Source organism: Staurois parvus, unplaced genomic scaffold (genome assembly GCF_062004578.1).
Source record: "Staurois parvus isolate SC_StPar_1 unplaced genomic scaffold, SC_StPar_1.0 ptg001221l, whole genome shotgun sequence".
Taxonomy (NCBI): Eukaryota; Metazoa; Chordata; class Amphibia; order Anura; family Ranidae; genus Staurois; species Staurois parvus.
In genome coordinates this window covers 192,741-218,301 of record NW_028319017.1, presented here as the reverse complement: position 1 = coordinate 218,301, position 25,561 = coordinate 192,741, and the positions used below count along the sequence as shown (strand labels likewise).

The 25,561-nt window shown below is 45.2% G+C and overlaps 1 protein-coding gene across 1 annotated transcript; it reads left to right on the top strand.

Moving 5' to 3' along the window:
• Nucleotides 1-592: 592 nt before the first annotated feature.
• On the top strand, nucleotides 593-24,965 carry PIF1 (PIF1 5'-to-3' DNA helicase). The gene is made up of 13 exons (XM_089660296.1): nucleotides 593-635; nucleotides 4,334-4,904; nucleotides 7,202-7,331; nucleotides 7,593-7,718; nucleotides 11,702-11,855; nucleotides 11,938-12,052; nucleotides 13,645-13,751; nucleotides 15,440-15,579; nucleotides 19,080-19,186; nucleotides 20,859-20,946; nucleotides 23,376-23,521; nucleotides 23,613-23,804; nucleotides 24,813-24,965. The coding sequence occupies exons 2-13, from the start codon at nucleotides 4,338-4,340 to the stop codon at nucleotides 24,849-24,851; spliced, it is 1,911 nt and encodes a 636-aa protein (XP_089516422.1). The 5' UTR covers nucleotides 593-635; nucleotides 4,334-4,337; the 3' UTR covers nucleotides 24,852-24,965.
• Nucleotides 24,966-25,561: the final 596 nt, after the last annotated feature.

Genomic DNA, 25,561 nt, shown 5'->3' with positions numbered 1-25,561 from the left:
TGTGCCTTTGCAGGTGTCTGACAGAAAATTGCCAATCTCGCAGGACCCCTTCCCCCTTCCCAGATCTTCCTTTTGATGTGCCTGGTGTATTGCCTGCTGTTACCATGGCAACAAAACAATCGGTTACCACGGTGGCTACAACGAGCGGAAAACTTTCTAAAGGACTAATTACGGCAGTTGAGAGAAATAGCATCAAATATAACGCGTTTAATAAAGTGTGCGATGGAAAAAGAACAGTTTCTGGAATAAAGATACAGGGAGGAGTGTTACTATAATTCAGTCGTTAGAGAATCGTGTGTAAACCAACGATTCCCTATCTGCGTATCGGCATTTGATGAGTTAGTAGGAGGAGTAAAATATTATGAAGCCTTCTGCACAGCTCCCGGCGTCGAAGAAGATTTGCCCTCTCAACCCTCAACCAAAATGGCGGGCGCAGCTACAAGAGCGACCACGTGACCAAAACAACCTTGACGGCCAACGGTCCTGTGGGCGTGATTTCGGTACGCACCGATTGGCTGCTTTTTTAAAGGTCCCGCCGCTGATTGGCGGATGAGCCAAGCCGGCAAATTTAAACTTGTCGGATGTGTAGAGAAGCCGGATCAGAGCGGAGATCACCGGAGGGGCGAGCGGAGGAGGTGAGTGGCTGACACGGTAGCGATTTACTCCTCATATGGGGCCGATATGGGGGATCCTATGTGTCCCCGTCCAAACTGGGAGCATTGGGCTGACACATGGGAGGGGAGCGCTCTGATCTGCCTGCCGACCTCTATTCACAGAGGTGCTGAAGTCACATCGATCCGGATGGAGCTTTACAATTAATATTATTAATTTGAAAAAATAATAATATAAAAAATAATGTGTATATATATATATATATAACATTTTTTATTATTATTTTATTGTCAATACAGAGTGCATACACAAAATTAATTATATATAATTATTTTTTTTGTTAATGTATTAATTTTGTGTATGCACTCTGTATTGTCAATAAAATAATAATAAAAATATATATATATATTTTAATTTATTTTTCTGTCATTACAGAGTGCGTACAAAAAATGAATACATTAACAATAAAAAAAAAAGAAATATATATATTATGTATTTTATATAATTGTTTTTCTTATGTTTTACATTATTATAATAAATATACTATAATAATATTTTTACAACAAAAAAAAAATTTGAGTGTACTTCATCATATTCGGGTATTCTTGCAGCAGCTTATCCCTAAGATCCAGATTTAGGGAGCAAAGACTATATAATAATAATAAGAAAAAAATGATATAAAATACATAAATTATTATGTTTTACATTATTATAATATTTTAATAATTAGAAAAAGTATTATAAATATACTATAATAACATTATTTTTACAATAAAAAAAATTTGAGTGTACTTCATCATTTTCGGGTATTCTTGCAGCAGCTTATCCTTAAGATCCAGATTTAGGGAGCTCAGACTAGATAAGAAAAAAAATGTATATAAAATACATAATTATTATTATGTTTTATTTTATTAAATTATAATAAATATACTATAACATTATTTTTACAATACAAAAAGAGTGTACTTCATCATATTTGGGTATTCTTGCAGCAGCTTATCCTTACGATCCAGATTTAGGGAGCTCAGACTAGATAATATTAATGTATTATGTATTTTATATTAAAAAAAATTATGTTTTACATTATTATAATATACTATAACAATATTTTTACAATAAAAAAATAAATTATAGTATATTTATAATATTATAATAATGTAAAACATAAGAAAAAAAATTATATAAAATACGTAATAAATTACTATTATCTAGTCTGAGCTCCCTAGATCTGGATCTTAAGGATAAGCTGCTGCAAGAATACCCGAAAATGATGAAGTACACTCAATTTTTGTATTGTAAATTTTTTTTTATTATAGTATATTTATTATTTTTTAATTATTAAAATATTACAATAATGTAAAACATAATTTAAAATAATAAATATACTTTAATAACATTTATTTTTACAATAAAAAAAAAATAGAGTGTACTTCATCCTATTTGGGTATTCTTGCAGCAGCTTATCCCTAAGATCCAGATTTAGGGAGCTCAGACTATATAATAATAATAAGAAAAAAATTATATAAAATACATAAATTATTATGTTTTACATTATTATAATATTTTAATAACTAGAAAATGTATTATAAATATACTATAATAACATTATTTTTACAATAAAAAAAAATTGAGTGTACTTCATCACATTCGGGTATTCTTGCAGCAGCTTATCCTTAAGATCCAGATTTAGGGAGCTCAGACTAGATAATAATAATTATGTATTTTATATACATTTTTTTTCTTATGTTTTACATTATTATAATATTTTATTAAATTATAATAAATATACTATAACATTATTTTTACAATCCAAAAAAAGAGTGTACTTCATCATATTTGGGTATTCTTGCAGCAGCTTATCCTTAAGATCCAGATTTAGGGAGCTCAGACTAGATAATAATAATTTAATATGTATTTTATATAATTTTTTTATGTTTTACATTATTATAATATACTATAACATTATTTTTACAATAAAAAGATAAATTATAGTATATTTATAATATTATAATAATGTAAAACGTAAGAAAAAAAATGTATATAAAATACATAATTATTATTGTCTAGTCTGAGCTCCCTAAATCTGGATCTTAAGGATAAGCTGCTGCAAGAATACCCAAATATGATGAAGTACACTCTTTTTTTTGTATTGTAAAAATAATGTTATTATAGTATATTTATTATTTTTTAATTATTAAAATATTACAATAATGTAAAACATAATTAAAAAATTATAATAAATATACTATAATAACATTTTATTTTTACAATAAAAAAAAATAGAGTGTACTTTATTATATTTGGGTATTCTTGCAGCAGCTTATCCCTAAGATCCAGATTTAGGGAGCTCAGACTATAGAATAATAATAATAAGAAAAAAATTATATAAAATACATAAATTATTATGTTCTACATTATTATAATATTTTAATAATTAGAAAAAGTATTATAAATATACTATAATAACATTATTTTTACAATAAAAAAAAATTGAGTGTACTTCATCCTATTTGGGTATTCTTGCAGCAGCTTATCCTTAAGATCCAGATTTAGGGAGCTCAGACTAGATAATAATAATTTATTATGTATTTTATATAATTTTTTTATGTTTTACATTATAATATAGTATAACATTATTTTTACAATAAAAAAATAAATTATAGTATATTTATAATATTATAATAATGTAAAACATAAGAAAAAAATTATAATTATTTTTCTAATTATTAAAATATTATAATAATGTAAAACATAATTTATGTATTTTATAAAAAAAAATTTCTTCTTATTATTATCTAGTCTGAGCTCCCTAAATCTGGATCTTAAGGATAAGCTGCTGCAAGAAGACCCGATTATGATGAAGTACACTCTTTTTTTTTTTGTATTGTAAAAATAATGTTATTATAGTATATTATTTTTTTAATTAAATATTACAATAATGTAAAACATAATAATTAAAAAATTATAATAAATATACTATAATAACATTTATTTTTACAATAAAAAAAAATAAAAATAGAGTGTGCTTCATCCTATTTGGGTATTCTTGCAACAGCTTATCTCTAAGATCCAGAATTAGGGAGCTCAGACTATATAATAATAAAGTATTATGTATTTTATACAACTTTTTTTTCTTATGTTTTACATTATTAAAATATTTTAATAATTAAAAAAAATAATATACTATAATATTATTTTTACAATACAAAAAAGAGTGTACTTCATCGTATTTGAGTATTCTTGCATCAGCTTATCCCTAAGATTATTGTTTCTCTTTAATAGCTTAAAGGGGGCCTTTTAGGAACTATATATAACAGAGCTCGATACCAGGCAGGTCCAGGTATAAGGGGTTCTGGTCCAGGGGCGGACTGACCATTTGGAAACTCGGACACTGCCCAAGGTCAGTAGGGGGCCCCATGAGATGCCCCTGGTACCTTTTTCATAGGCTTTTTTTGGGAGTGGTTTGAGTGTGGGTGAGGACACAGGGGCCCCATGATCCCCTATTGTCCGAGGGCCCCATGAGTTGTCAGTCCGCCCCTATTCTGGTCCCATCCCCACAGATAATACAATAGGTGTGTGGCCCATATCAGCCATAGTTCTCACCTGAAGACTGGCTGCCCCTGAGACCCCAGGAGGATGAGATCTGGGATGGGCATCTCAAATATTCGGGTTGTTTTTAATAATAATTAAAAAAAAAAATTTTTTCCTTCCTGTTTTTTAGGACGATGATGAACCTGGCCGACCATTTATCCGCGGAGATCCAGAGCAGCATCGCCATAGAATATCTCAATGGGTCTGGCCAGGCGCTCAAGAGGAAAGTCATCCGCAACGCTCTGACCTCTCTGGGCCGTAACGAGTTCCGGGAGCTGGTCCTGCAGGTCAGCGATGGGAAACTCCCCCAAAACTTCGTCCTCCGACAGATCCAACTCTTCACCCGCTTCATCCGGGACGGGAAGAGCTCCATCGTCCTCCAACCAGACAACGTCCAGCTGCTGATCTCCAACTGCCCCTCGGACAAGCTGAAGCACTTCATGAAGATGCTGATGATCAAACACGAAGCTGGAAAGAACGAGAAGCCGGTGAACGACCGCATGAGGCTGCTGGCGGGCCTCCCCCGCACATTTGAGACCATCAGCCCTGTGCAGAAAAAAGACGTGGTGCAAGCTAATGAGATGAGGGCCAAAGCCAATTCGGAGACCCCCATAAAGAAGGGGTTGAGCAACAGAGGGGCTAATGAAGCCAATGGAGGTCCACAAAAACGGGCCAGGACAGAGTCTTCTGAGAATAGTTTGGTGAGTGTTCAATGAAAGAGAGAGGAAAGCAGAAAGATGGCGCTGAACCTGTCGGGGTATCTTACTGGTATTGTTATCTTCAAGTGTTATCCGTTCCCCCATGACCCCGCATTCACTATATCCGGTCTCCCCGGACCCCGCATTCACTATATCCGCTCTCCCCGGACCCTGCATTCACTATATCCGCTCTCCCCGGACCCTGCATTCACTATATCTGGTCTCCCCGGACCCTGCATTCACTATATCCGCTCTCCCTGGACCTTGCATTCACTATATCTGGTCTCCCCGGACCCCGCATTCACTATATCCGCTCTCCCCGGACCCCGCATTCACTATATCCGCTCTCCCCGGACCCTGCATTCACTATATCCGCTCTCCCCGGACCCCGCATTCACTATATCTGATCTCCCCGGACCCTGCATTCACTATATCCGCTCTCCCCGGACCCCCGCATTCACTATATCCGCTCTCCCCGGACCCCCGCATTCACTATATCCGCTCTCCCCGGACCCCCGCATTCACTATATCCGCTCTCCCCGGACCCCCGCATTCACTATATCCGCTCTCCCCGGACCCCCGCATTCACTATATCCGCTCTCCCCGGACCCTGCATTCACTATATCCGCTCTCCCCGGACCCCGCATTCACTATATCCGCTTTCCACGGACCCCGCATTCACTATATCCGCTCTCCCCGGACCCCGCATTCACTATATCCGCTCTCCCCGGACCCCGCATTCACTATATCCGCTCTCCCCGGACCCCGCATTCACTATATCCGCTCTCCCCGGACCCCGCATTCACTATATCCGCTCTCCCCGGACCCTGCTCGCAGCATAAGGATTACAAATAGTCCATTAAGAGAGCGAAGTGCCACTTTCAGATGAATGAAAGGGGCGGGGCCAGGGACGGACAGGCTGGGGAGGAAAGGGCTAGATGATGCAGGACCCTCTCCAGGCAGGAAATGAGGCGGAGCTCTCTCTGACTTCCTGCAATTTCTGATGCACATGGTGAGCAGCTCACAGTGTGCAGTAAAATCAGAGGAAGTCATTTCAGTCCTGGGGAGGAGCCGGTACACGTGCGCGAGAGACTGGAGGGGAGGAGCCGGTACACGTGTGCGAGAGACCGGAGGGGAGGAGCCGGTACACGTGTGCGAGACCGGAGGGGAGGAGCCGGTACACGTGTGCGAGACCGGAGGGGAGGAGCCGGTACACGTGTGCGAGACCGGAGGGGAGGAGCCGGTACACGTGTGTGAGACCGGAGGGGAGGAGCCGGTACACGTGTGTGAGACCGGAGGGGAGGAGCCGGTACACGTGTGTGAGACCGGAGGGGAGGAGCCGGTACACGTGTGTGAGACCGGAGGGGAGGAGCCGGTACACGTGTGTGTGTGTGTGTGTGTGTGCGAGACCGGAGGGGAGGAGCTGGTACACCAGTGCGAGACTGGAGAGGAGGAGCTGGTACACCCGTACGAGACTGAAAGGGAGGAGCCGGTACACCCGTGCGAGACTGGAGGGGAGGAGCTGGTACACCTGTGCGAGACTAAAAGGGAGGAGCCGATACACCTGTGCGAGACTGGAGGGGAGGAGCCGGTACACCTGTGTGAGACTGGAGGGGAGGAGCCGGTACACCTGTGTGAGACTGGAGGGGAGGAGCCGGTACACCTGTGCGAGACTGAAAGGGAGGAGCCGGTACACCCGTGCAAGACTAGAGGGGAGGAGCCGGTACACCTGTGCGAGACTGAAAGGGAGGAGCCAGTACACGTGTGCGAGACAGGAGGGGAGGAGCCGGTACACGTGCGGGAGACCGGAGGGGAGGAGCCGGTACACGTGCGGGAGACCGGAGGGGAGGAGCCGGTACACGTGCGGGAGACCGGAGGGGAGGAGCCGGTACACGTGCGGGAGACCGGAGGGGAGGAGCCAGTACACGTGCGGGAGACTGGAGGGGAGGAGCCGGTACACGTGCGGGAGACCGGAGGGGAGGAGCCGGTACACGTGCGGGAGACCGGAGGGGAGGAGCCGGTACACCTGTGCAAGACTGGAGGGGAGGGGCCTGTACACCTGTGCAAGACTGAAGGGGAGGGGCCTGTACACCTGTGCAAGACTGGAGGGGAGGGGCCTGTACACCTGTGCAAGACTGGAGGGGAGGAGCCGGTACACCTGTGCAAGACTGGAGGGGAGGGGCCTGTACACCTGTGCATATCCCTGGCAGTTTACTTGAGATGTATATGGTTTAAAAATGTTTTTATGTTTCCTTTTCAATGGGAAATGTTTATATGTGACTGTAATCCAATGATTTCAGATTTCAGAGCTGCGTCCCAGCAAGAAGCCGGCCCTCAGTATGCCGCGACAGATGAACCTCTCCACCGAACAGTCGATGGTTCTCAGCACCATCCTCAGCGGGAAAAACGTTTTCTTCACTGGCAGTGCAGGTTGGTGCGAAACGCCTGACATGGACCCGTCCTCCAATATTGTCATGAAAAATGAGAAACTAAAACAGATTTTAATAAATATATATATAAAATATAATTTTTTTTTTTTTTTTATATTTCTCCCTCTGCACTGTACACTTTTTTTAGTGACTGGAATGGCATCCTCGGGGGTAGCAGTTTAACCTTCCACTTTTTTTTTTTTATATATAGAACGTAGTATTCTGTTCCTGTTCTTCATGCTGGTATTTTGTTTCCTTCCAGGCACAGGGAAATCTTATCTGCTAAAAAGGATCATCGGCGCTCTTCCTCCAAAAAGCACTTACGCCACAGCGAGTACAGGAGTAGCGGCCTGTCATATCGGTGGCACCACGTTACATGCGTTTGCAGGTTAGTAAATCTCCCGCTACACACCAGATCCAAAGGACTATGGGGACCGTAAAGTAAATTTTAAAGTGTTTGTACACCCTCCCATATCCCCAGTGAAGTGACCGGCCTAAGGTGATACACAGAGATGAAACAAATCCTCCTACATAAGTTGTACCTTGTTATCTGTAGCAGTTTGTCTCCTACATCCATTACAAAAGTTATGAATTTATAAAGCTTGTCTGAGAGTTCAGAAAAAAGGGGGAAGAGGGCTGAAGTTACACTCTGCAGAGCTCAGTGAGGAGAGCTCTGAGAGCTGATTGGAGGGAAGGACGCCCCCCCCACTCCCTCACACAGGAACAGAGCTGAGGCTGTCAATCTGCTAGAGGTCCCTCCCTCCCCTGTCACCATTTTTCTCTTGGTGTCAGGAAAACTTGTCAGAAGTGACTCGTGCTGATAGCAGAGGAAGGAGGCAGCAGTCAGAAATCACACTTAGTGCTCTGAATTGAGACAAGTACACACTATGGAGGGATATGCTTTGTTCATATTTCATGTCTGAGGATTACAACAGTTTTATCTAGTAAACTAATGCTTGCCTGCTCTGTGCAGTTCTATAGCGCAGGAATATTGCTTTCCTCCTTTCCTCGCAGGCATCGCTGGTGCTGTAGGCTTCTGCTGCAGGCGCCTCCTATAGCAAGCCAGGTGCACTTTTAAAGAAGAACTTCTGTTCCCTTACTGGCTCCACCATCTCTGATGGTCTGGGGCATGTGCAGACCTGGCAGACCCTGCGACACATCTGCACGCACGCCGAAGAATCAGCATATCCTCCAACCAAAGCAGAGGTCCTTCCTTAATCTTCATGCAGCCACATTGGCAAACCCATGCATGCACAGATGCTCACCACGTCTGTGCTGTACAAATGGCAGCCATGCCGACCTATAACTGGCCTTCGCAGCAAGGAGCACATGGGAGGGCGACGCAAGTCAGAAAAACATTTCCAAGCTCTCTTATCAGCCAACCCGCAACAAACTGAACTGGTCCTAACAGTTCACATTAAAACTCAGGGGTTTACTTTGCACACATTTGCAAGAACATGTGTAAGCTGCAGCGGCTGCGTTGCGGCACCCCAGTGTACTACAGCGGCTACACGACACGGCACCCCAGTGTACTGCAGCGGCTACACGTCGTGGCACCCCGGTGTACTACAGCGGCTACACGTCGTGGCACCCCGGTGTACTACAGCGGCTACACGTCGTGGCACCCCGGTGTACTGAAGCGGCTACACGACGCGGCACCCGAGTGTACTGCAGCGGCTACACGACACGGCACCCGAGTGTACTGCAGCGGCTACACGTCGTGGCACCCCGGTGTACTGCAGCGGCTACACGATGTGGCACCCCGGTGTACTACAGCGGCTACACGTCGTGGCACCCCGGTGTACTGAAGCGGCTACACGACGCGGCACCCGAGTGTACTGCAACAGCTACTCGGCACCCCAGTGTACTGCAGCGGCTACTCAGCACCCCAGTGTACTGCAGCGGCTACACAGCGCAGCACCCTAGTGTACTACAGCGGCTACACGTCATGGCACCCCAGTGTACTGCAGCGGCTACACGTCATGGCACCCCAGTGTACTGCAGCGGCTACACGTCATGGCACCCCAGTGTACTGCAGCGGCTACACGACGCGGCACCCCAGTGTACTGCAGCGGCTACACGTCGCGGCACCCCGGTGTACTGCAGCGACTACACGTCGCGGCACCCCGGTGTACTGCAGCGACTACACGTCGCGGCACCCCGGTGTACTGCAGCGGCTGCACGTCGCGGCACCCCGGTGTACTGCAGCGACTACACGTCGCGGCACCCCGGTGTACTGCAGCGACTACACGTCGCGGCACCCCGGTGTACTGCAGCGACTACACGTCGCGGCACCCCGGTGTACTGCAGCGGCTACACGTCGCGGCACCCCGGTGTACTACAGCGGCTACACGTCGCGGCACCCCGGTGTACTACAGCGGCTACACGTCGCGGCACCCCGGTGTACTACAGCGGCTACACGTCGCGGCACCCCGGTGTACTGCAGCGGCTACACGTCACTCCAGTGTACTACAGCGGCTACACGTCGCGCTACCTCGGCGTACTGCAGTCCTAACTCTATAATTCTGAGAGTCTCAAGTTGGAGCACATACTGTATATAGTAATGGATAGATTAAGGGCAGCAAACAAAAATTTCCATCTCACTTACCAGCCTGCCGCAACAAAGGGCTAGTTATCGGTCGGGGGGGGTTGCCATTTGCTGCTCTCATCCTTTTGTAGGTCTCTCAGATTACTCCGGGGACCCCCAAGGTGACCCCAGCTGATAGAGAGGCAAGTTGGATTTGATGCCCTTTTCTCCTTTCCGGTCTTTGGGTCCAGCGGTTTGCCGACACTCCTATTGCATGGCCCGGGGAGGAAGCGGAAGAAGAATTTTGGGAAATGTAGCCAAAAGTTTACTTTTTAGTTCTACTTTAATCTGCAAATGTATCTATTATTATTATTCAGGATTTATAGCGCCAACAGTTTACGTAGCGCTGTACAACATAAGGGCAGACCCCATACAAATGAATACAGGAGGGATCAGATGGCCCGGCTCCACAGAGCTTACAATCTAAGAGACCTTATGATGAAATTAGGGAAGCATTGAACACCCAGACATGGGGGAGGGGGGGGCGGACTGACCATTCAGGCACTCGGGCAGTGTCCAAGGGTTCGGGGTCAATAGGGGGCACAATAAGATGCCCCTGGTACCTGTCATATGCTTTTTTGGGTGTGGTTTGATTATGGGCGAGGACACAGGGAGCCCCATGATCCCCTATTGCCCAGGGGCCCCATGAGTTGTCAGTTCGCCCCTGGCGGGGTGTATTTGGATGAGGTGTTTCTTTGGCCATCTGTGTCTTCGAGCCCGTTCACACTTATGCGACTTGTCATGTGACTTTGGGGTCCAAATTTGCATGACAAGTCACCTTCCCCCCATGATTCCCAATGGGTACCATTCATATCTGCGCAACTTCAAGTAGCAGTGACTTGAAAGTAGTTCCTGCGCTACTTTTGTTACGACTTTCATGCGACTTGAGGGCCATAGACTTCAATGTAAACCCTCCAAAGTCGCACCTGAATGTTGTACATGTGACTTTGTTCAGCAGAAACCATTATCCTTGGTCAAAATCAAGTCGCTCTCCCCCTAAAGTCACGTCAAGTCACACTCTCCCCCCCCCCCCCCAAAGTCACGTCACACTCCCCCAACCCCCCCCCCTTCCCTAAAGTCACGGCAAGTCACACTGTAAAGTCGCATGAAAATCGCAGGATTTTGAAGTCGCACAAATGTGAACAGACCCTTATTGTGGAGGAAAGTTACATTTCACTTCCCGACTGTCCTCCTGTCCCAGATGCACAACAGAAAGCAAGAACCTTTCCAATATGAGGGAACTTCTCCTCCTTGACATTGTGCCCCCACTGGAGGAGGAGGTGCCCCTACTGGACATGTTCCCCTCATCCTGTTCTTGTGACAACCAGTGGTGAATTTAGCTTTTGTGCTGCCCTAGGCTGCCTGACATTGGCCAACAACACCCCTGCCCCCCCAACTGAGGGTGCCTTCCACAGACAGACATTCGAACCCCAACCCCCCCGGCAAGAGAGAGACACTCACCTTCACAGCTCCAGACATTCCCGGGGATGAGGGTCGGGCTCTGTATACACCATCAAGCAGCCCACAGCCTCTCTCGGATCCCACTTGGTCCCCATGCCACATAAGTCCCTTCTTCTGTAATTTCTTCTGGGTAGGCAGTGCTGCCCCCCTGAAAAATGCTGCCCTAGGCAACTGCCTTGTTTGCCTTGTGGTAAATATGCCCCTGGTGATAACCTGTACCTTATGACAACCTGTACACCTCATTTAGGATCTGATGTTCTATTTCTTCTTTCATCTGCATCCCTTGGACAAACCCTTTTTTTTTTTTTTTTTTTTCGTTCCAGGTATTGGTTCCGGTAAGGCTCCCCTGGAGCAGTGCATTGAGTTGGCGAATCGGTCGGGCGTCCGCCAGCACTGGATAAGTTGCCGCCATCTGATCATTGATGAGATCTCCATGGTGGAGGGCGAGCTCTTTGACAAGCTGGAGACTGTTGCCCGGTATGTAGCGCCCCCTATTGGCGGTTTTGTAAGATGCAAGGACCTGTTGATGAATGGTGACAGGTGACCGCGTCTCTTACAGGGCTGTACGCGGTCGGAATGAGCCCTTCGGAGGGATCCAGCTCATCGTCTGCGGAGACTTTCTACAGCTTCCACCCGTCACTCAAGCCTCCAGCCAGACCAAGTTTTGCTTTCAGGTAGGAAGGGCCTCATCTGACTCCAGATATATCTATCCAGGGGCAGACTGACAACTCATGGGGGCCCCCCCGGGCAATGGGGGATCATGGGGACCCGTGTCCTTGCCCAAATTTAAAAAAGCCTATGAAAAAGGTACCAGGGGCATCGTATGGGGCCCCCTACTGACCCCAGGCCCTCGGGCAGTGCCCGAGTTTCCAAATGGTCAGTCCGCCCCTGTGTCTATCCTAAAAATTGTGTTCCCGGTCTTGGCCCGGGTCTCATCTGTGATCTAATTTTTGTTGTCTTCATTGTATTTAGAGTGGAACTCCAGCCCCCGGGATTACCAGGAAAGTGGGGGAAAGGAAGAAAGGGGGAGAGGGGGTGACGACCATAATTAAAAAAAAAAAAAACTTCTGGCTGGAGTTATTCCTGTTTTGTTGTTTTTTTTTTGTTTGTTTTTTTTTGTTTTTTTATTGGTTTTTTTTTTCACTTTTCATGATGTGTTCCTATTGGATATATCTCTCTGGACCTTCCCACCTTGTACAATATGTGTCTCCATAGAAGAGATTTCCCATCGCTTCCTACACTCTCCTTGTAGAGTCAAATCTGACAGAGGCTCTGACCCTTCTCTACTCCATCCCAAACTAAACTGAGAAAGAAACAATGTTTTTTCTAGAGTGTGAGGGTATTCCCAAGCAGAAACCTGTCACAAATCAAACCGGGTGGGGAGATGTATGAGCCTGGAGGACAGAATCTGACCCCCCTGGTGTCTTGGATACTCAGAACCTACCGGGAGTTTTGGGTGTAATCCCATCTTTTGTATGATCCCAGCTTATAATGTGATATAGAAATCCAGCAGGGATGGTGGGAACCCCTCATAATGGGCGCAGCGGGTGTACAGACCCGGGGACTCAGCACAGGGATGGTGGGAACCCCTCATAATGGGCACAGCGGGTGTACAGACCTGGGAACTCAGCACAGGGATGGTGGGAACCCCTCATAATGGGCACAGCGGGTGTACAGACCCGGGAACTCAGCACAGGGATGGTGGGAACCCCTCATAATGGGCGCAGCGGGTGTACAGACCCGGGAACTCAGCACAGGGATGGTGGGAACCACTCATAATGGGCGTAGCGGGTGTACAGAACCGGGAACTCGGCACAGGGATGGTGGGAACCACTCATAATGGGCACAGCGGGTGTACAGACCCGGGAACTCAGCACAGGGATGGTGGGAACCACTCATAATGGGCACAGCGGGTGTACAGACCCAGGAACTCAGCACAGGGATGGTGGAAACCACTCATAATGGGCACAGCAGGTGTACAGACCTGGGAACTCACCACCAAGCTCTCGCCAATACAGTGCCCTGCCTGGGGATTTGGCTCTCCAGCATCCATCAAATGCTAGTATATCGATTTCAGGTGGAGTGACCCTTTAAGATGCCACGTGCAGTGTACAGTCCTTGTGGCAGACAGTCCTGGGTCAGTTACACACACGGAGTAAATGGAACCTTTTTACCAAGTCAGACTTTTTCCAGATTCAGACCTCAATGGCCAGAGATGGCCACCACTGAAGATTTTCTAACATTGCGGGCTTTCTATTCTGCGCAGGCGAAGAGCTGGAGGCGCTGCATCCATCTGACCATGGAGCTGACTCAGGTCAGAAGACAGACGGACAAAACCTTTATTAACCTCCTACAGGCCATTCGGCTGGGCAGGTAAGTCATGGACACTTACACGCTGTACACTGAGCACTCCAGGAGAGGCTCATTCTGGTTGTTTCATCAGCTGTTCCCCTTTTCTTGGGGGGGATGAGAGAGAGACCATTGTGTGTCTGCACATGTGTGAGCTTAACTCGCCCTCCCCACCCATGTGCACAAAACACAAGCAGGCCTCTTTCAGTCTATAGTGTTGTCAAAAAGTATTTACCCCCTTCCTGATTTTTTTTTTTTTTTTGCATATTTGTCACACATAAATGATTCAGATCATCAAACAAGTTTTAATATTCAACAAAGATAACCCGAGTAATTACAAAGTGCAGTTTTTAAATGATGATTTCATTTATTAAAGGAAAAAGCTGTCGAAACCTGCCTGACCCTATGTCAAAACCTCTCTCAACACCACCGTCCCCCTTGCTAAATCACGAATGAACTGTGATTAACCACATTTTTTTTGGAAAGCTGAGATAAATTTTACTTGCCCTACCCAGGCCTGATTACTGCCAGACCTGTTGAATCAAGAAATCACTTATATAAAAGCTGTCTGACAAAGTGCAGCTCACTAAAAGGTCTCAAAAAGCAACACATCATGCTGTGATCTAAAGAAATTCAAGAGTAGATGTGAAACAACATAATTGACATGTATCAGTCTGGAAAGAGTTACAAAGGAAGGTAGTGCTGTACTTCAGAGTAGGAGGTACGGAGAGGCAGTGGCATCCTGAGCAGGGGCGGACTGACCACATGGGCACTCGGGCACTGCCCGAGAGCCTAGGGTCAGTAGGGGGCCCCATGAGATGCCCCTGGTACCTTTTTCATAGGCTTTTTTTAGGTGTGGTTTGAGTGTGGGTGAGGACACAGGGGCCCCATGATCCCCCGTTGCCCGGAGGCCCTATGAGTTACCAGTCCGCCCCTGGTCCTGAGGCAGGTGCGGGGGGGTGGCCTGCACCGGGTGACACTGGATCCGCTCCACGAAAAGGTAAGTTGTAAAGCAAGCCGATGATCCCCGCAGGATCATCGGCTTTCTTTACAATCTACCTTTTCGTGGAGCGGGTCCGATGTCGCCCCGTATAGGTTGCATGCCGACGATCCCCGCAGGATCCTTCTTTACAACTTACCTTTTCGTGGAGCGGGTCCGATGTCACCCCGTATAGGTTGCATACCAACGATCCCCTCAGGATCCTGCGGGGATCGTCGGCATGCAACCTATACGGGGTGACACCGGACCCGCTCCACGAAAAGGTAAGTTGTAAAGAAGGATCCTGCGGGGATCGTCGGCATGCAACCTATACGGGGTGACACCGGACCCGCTCCACGAAAAGGTAAGTTGTAAAGAAAGCTGACGATCCCCGCAGGATGGATCGGATCTGTGGATTGGGGAGCATAATGGATCGGAGTCCATTATGCTCAATCTGCAGATCTGATCCATTCTGCGGGGATCGTCGGAGGGGGTGTCACCAAGTGTTATCGCACCGGGTGACACCTACCCTAGGGACGCCCCTGCGGAGAGGTAATTATGTTTATTTACTTACAGGGACAATTATTAAAAATAAAACTTTTAGTCCGGTGAGGTGCAATTAAGAGAAGTTTGTGAGTTTGGTGTCATCTGTGCTCCTAATTGGGTGTAAATATGTTTTTATGTATTGAGATAACATGTATTCTATTTCGGCTCTTTATTCATCCCCCACCAGATGTACAGAAGAGGTGACCAGGCAGCTTCTTCTGACCGCGAACCATAAAATCGAGCGGGACGGGATCCTGGCCACACGTCTGTGCACACACAAGGATGACGTGGACCTGACCAACGAGCGCCGACTACAGCAACTGCCAGGTATGGGGATCCAGGGCTCCCAGAATCCTCTGCTTCCCATAAGATGTTCTCCACCATCAGCATCCTACTGATTTTTTCCCATGATCCTCCGCCCTGAGCCATCCATTACTTAGGCCAGGCATGTCCAAAGTCCGTCAAAAAAGAGGGGTTTGTGAAAAGAGATTCACAGAAAAGCGGCTACATAATGAATAGAACGTGACACTCAGAAAATTTCCAAAAATTATGCTTTATTACACATATATAGATATGACATATGGGCATATGCCCTGGTTTACCATCACCTCAGTATGAGACAATAACACACAGACCTAAAACCATATAAAATGACATCAAGACCGGTCTAGATGCATGTGCAACAGAAAGAATGACTACAAGAGTCTAATACCTCTGCAGCGCAAGCACATAGGTGAACACTTCCATGGGGAGGTGTATCCAAAAATTGTACCATAAGTATACCATAATATAGAATATATAATGAATGACCATATCAATCTGGTGAATCCCAATAAGGGAATCCAAAAATTATACTATGGATATATATGTATATCACATGTATGCAAGGCAGCAGCACAAAAAGCGTGAAGAAGAGAACAATAGGCCTAGGACCTGTATGGAAAAAGACATAAATGTCCAATATATGATACAATGCATTCCTGTGCCAGCACACGTGGTTGGGGCCCATTCATCTGTAATATGAACAGCTGTGTCTCATAGCTTTTGAATGAAAATAAGCCCCAGTTATTCCCAGGATGGGAGAAAAGATGCAAATAGCAACATACTGCTTGAAATGGTGTCTTCACCACTGTTTGTGGACTACACACCACCTTTTGTAGAAAAAACAACAAGACATGTCCCAAGGTATCTTCTGCTTGTAGAAATATATATGGTGTTATATCTTGTGTCCTACATAAAGCACCATGATGTCCCCATCCTGTAGTAAAACAAATAATGTGGGAAGTCACTGACAGAGCTTACACTCAGTAAGATATATAGATCATATAGATCACAGAGGATCATATATCTAATGTCCCGCAACAATCCACTCACCACCTGTGCTGTGGAAAATGAGAATAAAAGAAATGTCCTTCATGGGTATTGCCATACACGGCCACAGAGACCAGGGAGCCACCGCTGACATCCGCCGATATACCGCGGGCTCCAGCCCCTTCTTGGCGCTTGTGCTGCTCACACTTGCCTCATGGCATGTGAAGATGGCTTCCTCCTCATGGACCAGCGTGCGTTCCACCTAGTGCGCATGACCGGAAGTGACGTAACTGACGTATGACGTCAACGCGTTTCGCCGATGGGCGTATCTCACTCAGCTTCGTCAGGACCAATGAGATAACTGCATTTCAATATCCTATTTATAGTGGGTAAGAACCCACCCATTTATGCAAAAGAGGATGACCTGCAATTATTCTAATGGGAAAGAACAAGGGGGGGGAGGCTAAATACTTAGCACAGCTGCTGGTCTTAATAAAATTAAAGGAAAACAGACGGCTGGAGTCAACAATGAGGGGAGAGGCTGAATATTATTTACCGATATACATATTGATCACATGGATCATAAATTATATATATCTCTCAATCTATTAAAGCCTTTCATACATTCCCACCAATAGATAGTGCTATAGATCAGAGAATCAACAATTCCATTCACCAAATCTGGTTACTTAAAAATCAATGTCTATTATCAACAGGTATCCTGTATTACCTAAAACCACCACAAGATGGCAATATAACCTGAGAATTCACATAAGGGTCATTACGACTAAAATATCCCAATTCTTTCCCAATTTTTTAACAGCTATCTCATAATGTGATTATTGTACAAAGAAAGGAAGTACTAAAGATCATTTGATCAGGCCGTAAACCCTTATACATTATACAAGCTACATGAAAGTTCATATCATAGGATCATCCCTACTTGTATAAATATTCCCACTGTATATAGTGTGGTTAATGAGATTAGTTGATCACAATTCCAACCACAAAGGGGGATGGGGAAATGCCATCAACTAACCGTCACATGGTAATGAACCAGTTCATAGTCCCATAGATCTATTTTTCCAAAAACACTTGGAGATCACATTCCACATTTAGCCCCTTAGGGTACAGTGTATCAAGTTTATATATCCAATATTTCTCCTTTTTAAGCAGTTCTCTATCAAAGTCACCCCTCCTTTGTGGGAAGTGCAATGCATAGAAACCTTTTACTTTGGTACCATCCAATTTGCCTCCATGGTATTTGGCATAATGTTGAGCAAGATTACTATCAGGGTCATTAGATCTGATATCTCTAAGATGTTCACCTATTCGTACTTTAAGTTGTCTTTTAGTCTTACCTACATACATCTTCTTACAGGGACAGGTTAAAATATATAGTACTCTTACTGTAGAGCAATTTATAAGACTCTGAATTTTGTAGTGAGTATTATTTCCTGAATCATAAAAAGAATCTGTGCGATCCACATACTTGCAGATTTGACATTTCCCACATTTAAACATTCCCTTAGTACGTGATTTTAGCCATGTTGTTTGTTTTAATGGTTGATAATCTGAATGAATAAGGAGATCACCAAGATTTGGTGCTCTTCTTGCTACCATTTGGGGACGTTCACCTACTATCTTACTCAACCTGGGACATTGGGTGAGAATCTTCCAGTGTTTTTCCAATATCAATTTGACATCTTGCCACTGGGCTCCAAATTGGGTTATCATTCTCACAGGCTGATCACTAGAAACCGATGAATAGAAACCGAATATTGGGTGACATGATAACTTAACTGATAACCTCTTAACAATTACCTTTAGTATATGTCCAAAGTCCGGCCCGCGGGCCATTTACGGCCCGGGGGTCGGTTTAATACGACCCTCCAACAGCCCTCCCTGCTCTGTGTAATGTGGCCCTCCCACGGCCCTCCCTTCTATGGCAGACAGTCTTCTGTTTGAGAGCAGAGGGCAGTGCGCATGCCTGACTGCGGCGCGTTCTCCCTGGTCTGTGTAAATGCGGCTGTCGCACGGCCCTCCCTTCTGTGGCAGACAGTCTTCTGCTTGAGAGCAGTGCGCATGCGTGAATGCGCCGCGCTGGGAGCGACAGAGAGCGGTGACGTCAGGGCCGGGCTTTCAGCGTGAAGTGTGTTTCTCTTCCCCTCCCGGCTGATGAGCAGAGACTTCAGCTCCAGCTACCTTTTTCACCCTTCACATTAGTGCAGGTAAGTTTTTTTTTTTTTTTTTTTTTTTTTTTTTTATTTATTTTCAATACATTGTGAAAACTCAGCTGTCAGTTGATCTTAATGTTATGAAATGAAAAGTATGTCGTTTGCAATTAACTTGGCATAAAATAATTTATTTGCATTTAATTGTAATGGTTCAAAGAATGTTCGGAAAAATGTTCGGCCCTCCACCATGTTCACTTCATCCAATCTGGCCCTCTTTGAAAAAAGTTTGGACACCCCTGACTTAGGCCATCCCTTCTCATGGGTATATCCCCATCACAGGTGACATGCACACATACGAGGCGTTGGACAGCGACCCCATGCTTGTGAAGACGATGGATGCACAGTGTCCGGTTGGCCAGCGGCTCCAGTTGAAGAAAGGCGCTCAGGTGAGGATGGGGTGGTGGGAAGCGCAAGAGACCAATTATTGGTTTTTTCTTCTCACTTAATTAGTGCATTGAATAAATGAGGCCTGCTACATGGAGGGGAGGAAGCCATGTTGTAGTGATTGAAAGTGTCCTAGAGCAGCTGGGGGGGCAGAGGTGTATTTACCACAAGGCATTTGCCTAGGGCGTCATTTTTCAGGGGGGGCAGCACTGCCCCTTGGAAGAAGGGACGGAAGAAGGGACACATACGGCATGGGGGCCTGGTGGGTTTCCGAGAGATGTTGTGGGTTTCATGACGGTGTATGCACAGCCCGACTCTCGGTCCTGGGGATGTCCGGAGCTGTGAAGGTGAGTGTCTTTCTCTCGCCGATGGGGATGGTGGCTGGTGTATGGGGGGCAGTGGTAGTGGAAGGCTCGGGTGGGGGGTAGGGGTGTTCTTGGTCAATGTCAGGCTCTTTCTGTGGGGGGGGGGAGGGGGGCGCCAATTTTTGTGTTGCCTAGGGCAGCACAAACCCTAAATACACCACTGGGGGGGTGGGGGGGACTACAAATGCTTCTGGGGAGTCATGCCTGTGTCTTTCAGTCTTGCAATGCCTCCTGGGACTTGTAGTTGCACAACAGTTGGAGTACCCTTGCCCTGGAGCAAAGTAAATTTCCAATCCAATATTCTCTCCTAAACCTCATCTCTGGATTATATTCAGCAAAACATTTTTTTATTTTTTAAATTGATCTTACAGAGCAATCCAAAGAAGTGATTTTCCTGAATATCCGATATGAGCAGCACAAGTACATTATGGACACGTGCTCAGCTGACACTACACCTCCCAAGATTCATTGAGCCTGCATACTCCGATGTGCATGCGTGCCCCGCTCTTTCTGGTGCTGCTGTCACTCAAGCAGCCTGTGAGGGGTTGTGCATTTTGTAATTTCACATTGTAAAGAGCCTTTACACAGTACATCGGAATGTGATTGTGAGTTTGTGGAGGATGGTGCTACATACTGTGAGCGGGACCATGTAGAGCCAGCATAGTCCACCTCAGAGAGATAGAGATATATATATATATATATATATATATATATATATATATATATATACATACACACACACACACAGGTGTACCTCGGTTTACGAATTTAATTCGTTCCGCGGGACTTTTCGTATTGCGAAAATTCATAAACCGAAACGCTGTTCCCATAGGAATGCCTTGAAAACCAATTAATCCGTTCTGGAGGTCAGAAAAAAGTAAAAAAAAAAGTCTTATCTGTTCAAAACTCTTTATAAAGTGCTCTTTAAAGGCATAAATACTGTACAAGGACAGGATTAAAAAAAAATTGGAAATGCATTGAAAACCAATTAAATCTGTTCGTATTGCGCAAAAAAATTTGTAAACTGAGCTATTATTTTCAATCGATTTTCATTCGTAAACCGAAAACTACGTAAACTGAGAAACGTGTGTATGTGTGTATATGTATATATGTGTGTGTGTGTGTGTATATATATATATATATATATGTGTGTGTGTGTGTGTGTGTGTGTGTGTGTGTGTGTGTGTGTGTATATATATATATATATATATATATATATATATATGTATATGTGTGTGTGTGTATATATATATATATGTGTATGTATATATATATATATATATATATCATTTTTTTTTTTTTCTTCCAGGTGATGTTGGCCAAAAACTTGGACGTGGCTCGTGGATTGGTGAACGGGGCTCGTGGCGTGGTGATTGGCTTCGAGGGTTCAGGAAAAGGTGCGTCAGATAATTCAGGCTGGCCGGTTATTAATGCAGAACTGCGCTGCATCTGAGCACCACAAACCAAAAAAACACTAATTCATTTTTAATATTCAAAGCAATCTCCCCCATACCCGTCCATGTCTCCATGCTTTTTATTTTGGTGAGAAATCACTTTGAAAAATGCCCCCCCCCCCCCCTAGCATTTTTGGCTGTGGCCATCTTGAATTTTCGGGGGATCAGGAAGGAATTTTTTTTCCCTTGCAGGAGCAAATTGGATCGTGCTTTGATGGGGGTTTTTTTGCCTTCCTCTGGATCAACTGTGGGTGTAGGAATATAACTTTTTTTTTTTTTTTTTTTTAATTGGTTGAACTGGATGGACTTTTTTGTCTTCTTTATTTTTTATTTTTTCAACCAGACTAACTATGTAACTATGAATAAGAGAAGTAGCATTTACTTCCTGGAGTCCATCTTCTCTTAGCTTTGGCATGCAGGCAAGACGGTGTTCTTAGCTGAGAAAACTTGTCCTCCCCTCCTGAAGACTCCTGGGCTGTAGGACATCATTTGCCTAGGCATAGAAACCAGGAAGTAACTGATGTGTGTAAAAAAAAAAAAAAAGTTAGGAAAGTATATCAGATTTACTTGTTTTATCTATTTACTAATGCTAGCAGCATATGGATTGAAAAAAAAAAAAAATGAAGTGTTGATCAGGAGAGTGAAATTTCGCTTGAAGTCCATTAACCTCTTCACGCCGGCCGCACACAAATGTGCGGCCTCCCAGCGTCTGGGCCTAGATGCCAAGCGGCCGCACATTTGCATTCAATTATAAAAAAAACATATGGCTCCCAGCACACATGTCCGGTACTCACGGAAAGGTCCCGGTCTTCTCCTTCGATCGGGACCTTTCCCAATCATGTGACCGCTGTGACAACGCATCACGGCGGTCACATGATCCCTAAACCCCGCCCGTCTCGCCTCCCGGCTTCTGAAACTCTTAAAGAGCCAGGAGGCGCCAGCATGAAGGGGTTAATGATCAGTTGCACATTATCTCCTTGACGCCAATCGCACGCAAATATCCGTCCTCTCAGTGTCTGGGCCTTGACGCCGAGCAGCCGCATATTTGCATGCGATCAAAAAATACATATGTGCTGAGAGCGCCCGCCCTGCGCACTCCCAGCACATCTCCGCTACTCCTGGAATGGTCCCGATCTCCCCTTTCGATTGGGACCTTTTCTGATCATGTGATGGCAAATCACAGCAGTCACATGACCCTAAAACCCCACCCCGCCTCCCAGCTTCTGAAACTCTTAAAGGGCCGGGAGGTGCCGGCATCAAGAGGTTATGCAATGGATAACGCCTCTCTTCACCCACCTCCGGCGGAATACGTTTCTATGCCGTTTGTTAGTTGGGACTGAAGGTTCCAGTTCTAAAACCAGCTGGTGAGTGAACTGCATCCAACCAACTACGGCTTCATCTAAAGGACCAGAGTGGGGTGGAAAGTGAGGTGCGGGGTAATATGGTATACATGAGGAATAAATAGACTGACTGGTAAAATTAAGGCATGCATGGACGGTAACTTGCAGGTGGTCGGAAATGGGAAAGGCATTTTCTGTTTGGGGCAGTGATGTCATTGATCTCCACTTCGTCCAATCAGAAAAAGCATTGTATACATTGAAAAGTATCAAGGCATTCTGTGAATGGTGGCAGTACAGGGCGAGTAAAATACTTCCCCCAAGCAGATGGGAAATCGCTTGGCACATGACTCAAAGATCATGGCAATTGCTACAGTGATTGCCTCCTTACCCCCAGAGGCCCATTGGAGGAGACCCATTGGAGGAGGCCCCTTGGTTTCATTGGACCAATGTAAGTGTGCAATAAAGATTATACCTGGAGTTCCGCTTTAAGTCCACCAAACCCGCAGCTTGACCGACCACCTCTGGGTACATTGAGGGAAGATGGGTGATGTCAGGGTTACGCCCCTCACTATTATATTACATTGGTGGACAGCAACAACTGTGCAGGAGAAGAGCAAAGAATGCCCAGTGCATCATGGGAGTGACCTTCGGTCCCCTACATCAATGCAGCATAATGTTCTGTAACCTCTTCACGCCGGCGCCTCCCTGCCCTTTAAGGGGTTTCAGACTCCGGGAGGCGGGGCGGGGTTTTAGGGTCATGGGACCACCATGATTCGTTGTCACATGATCGGAAAAGGTCCCGATCGCAAGATAAGATCAAGGCGATTCCGAGAGACACCGATTAAAGGTGCTGGGAGCTTGCAGGGCGCACTCTCTCAGCACATATGTGTTTTCAAATGGCACGCAAACATGGGGCCGCTCGGCGTCAAGGCCCAGCTGCAAAGAGGCCACATATTTGCATACGATCGGCGTCGAGGGGTTAAGAATTAAGTGAGATTAATTTTCCAACACGTATACATTTTTGGTTTCCAGCCCTTCCGAAGGTGCGCTTCCTCTGCGGTGTCACGGAGGTGATGAAGATGGAGCGCTGGGTCGTCAAAGCTCAGGGCGGAGTCTATCTGAGCCGCCAGCAGTTACCCCTGAAATTGGCGTGGGCGATCTCTATACACAAGAGTCAGGTGAGCCCCATTTCCTGTAGAGGAAGGGGGGTGGGGGGGTGGATGATGTAACAGGGAGTCCCCGATATTCACAGACTTCTCCTTCCCGCAGGGGATGACCCTGGACTGTGTGGAGATCTCCTTATCACGCGTGTTTGAGAGCGGTCAGGCGTACGTTGCCCTTTCCAGAGCTCGCAGCCTCGAGGGCCTCAGGGTCATGGATTTCGATTCCAAGGCTGTGAGTGCCAATCCGTATGTTCTGCAATTCTACGCCAGGATGAAGAAGGAGAGGGCGCTGCAGCAGGTGAGAAACGAAATCTGGGCCGGTATTGTTTTACAGCACCCACGAAGTGAGGTTGTGTTCAGGGAACTGAGGGGATTGGGTACTATCACAGCTGATGGGGGAGTGAGCGGTCCATTGCTGCTCTATCAGTGTCCAATCACAGGCCAGGGGTGGGGTGGTGACCAAGCTGTATAGCTTACCTGCAGAAGAGAAAAGACGGGTCACCAACCTTGCTAAAACCACTCCTAGATATGGATTTCATTATCAGGTTTTGTTTGACCGGCTCTGGAGATTCTGCATAAATATTATAGGAGTCTGAGGGCCAATTCAACCCACGTGCAGTTCCTTTCCTTCCTTCCTTTCCATTCCTTTCTTCCCTTCTCTTCCTTCCCCTCCCTTTTTTCCCTTCCCTCTCTTCTCTTCTCATCGATACTAATCTGTGTGATGAGGGGTGTGATCATTACTCAGTGGATATTTTATATATTCGTTGTTGTTGTTTTTACCCCTAGCACAGCTGAGAAACAATGGGGTGCAATTTTTCTTTTTTTTTTTTTATCCTATTTAAAAGACACCGAGACTGATTTTAATGATAAAAAAAACTAATTTAAAAAGAAAAAAATATCCTGCCCAAAAATACTGACCCTGACCCAAACACTAACCTAGATCAAACCTTGATTTAGGTTCTTTTTGGTTTTTTTTATTATTATAATAGGTGTTTTTTTTTTTTTTTTTGAGAGAGATAATAAAATATATAAAGATCCCTCTTGATTTTAAAATGGCCTTTTACAATCACTTTGATTGCAAAGTTATGGGGGGGGGGGGGAATAAAGATTAAACTAAAAATATTTGGATCCTGGAAGGATGTGGAACACAAATTTCGCAAGAAGTCACTCCTGCACTTCTGATAAGATTTTTGTTTTTTCTTCTTTCCTTGTAAAGTCTGCTTTAGTACATTCCTATGCTACACAATCAGCAGGTCTGGAGTTAAGATTTGACTTTCTTTTATATTTGTTTTTTTTCCCCCTGCAGAGCTGTATGGATGATTTCCTGCTGGGCAAGGAAAATTGATATCTTGATGCTGGTTGTCTCCTTTTACCTGTAAATATTAGTGTACAGTATTAGTGTACAGAACCAATTTTTATATTTTTTTTAAAATAAAGCTTGTTTAAGAGCAACTCTAAAGGGTCTGCCTTTATTTTCAGTGAGTTGAAATGTTTGGATTTTGTGAAGTTTCAAATGTGGCATTGCATACAGCAGAGATGCCTTTTTGGTAAAAGTACATATTGATGATCTGGAGACGGGGCTGATTTATTAAAACTGGAGAGTGCAAAGTGGTGCAGCTGTACATGGGAGCCAATCGGCTTCTAACTTCAGGTTGTTCAACTAAGCTTGGACAAGAAAACCCCAAAAAAGCTGGAAGCTGATTGGTTTCCATGCGGGTTGCACCCCTTTGTTCTCCTTGCTGGAGAGGCAGCTGTACCTGAGGATCTGCAGTGCAAGGGTCTCTCTTTCATTCTGTGGATCTGTGCTTCCTCCATTTCTCCTGCTGCCTCTGACTGCTATTCTCACCAGATTTGGAGTGAGATTTGGGGATGTCATTACTGCGCACTTTTCTCCTTGGTGGAGAGGAAGCTGTACCTGACAATGATCTGCAGTGCAAGGGTCTCCCTGCTTCTTTCATTCTGTGGATCTGTGCTTCCTCCATTTCTCCTGCTGCCTCTGACTGCAATTCTCACCAGATTTGGAATGTGATTTGGGGATGTCATTACTGCGCTGCA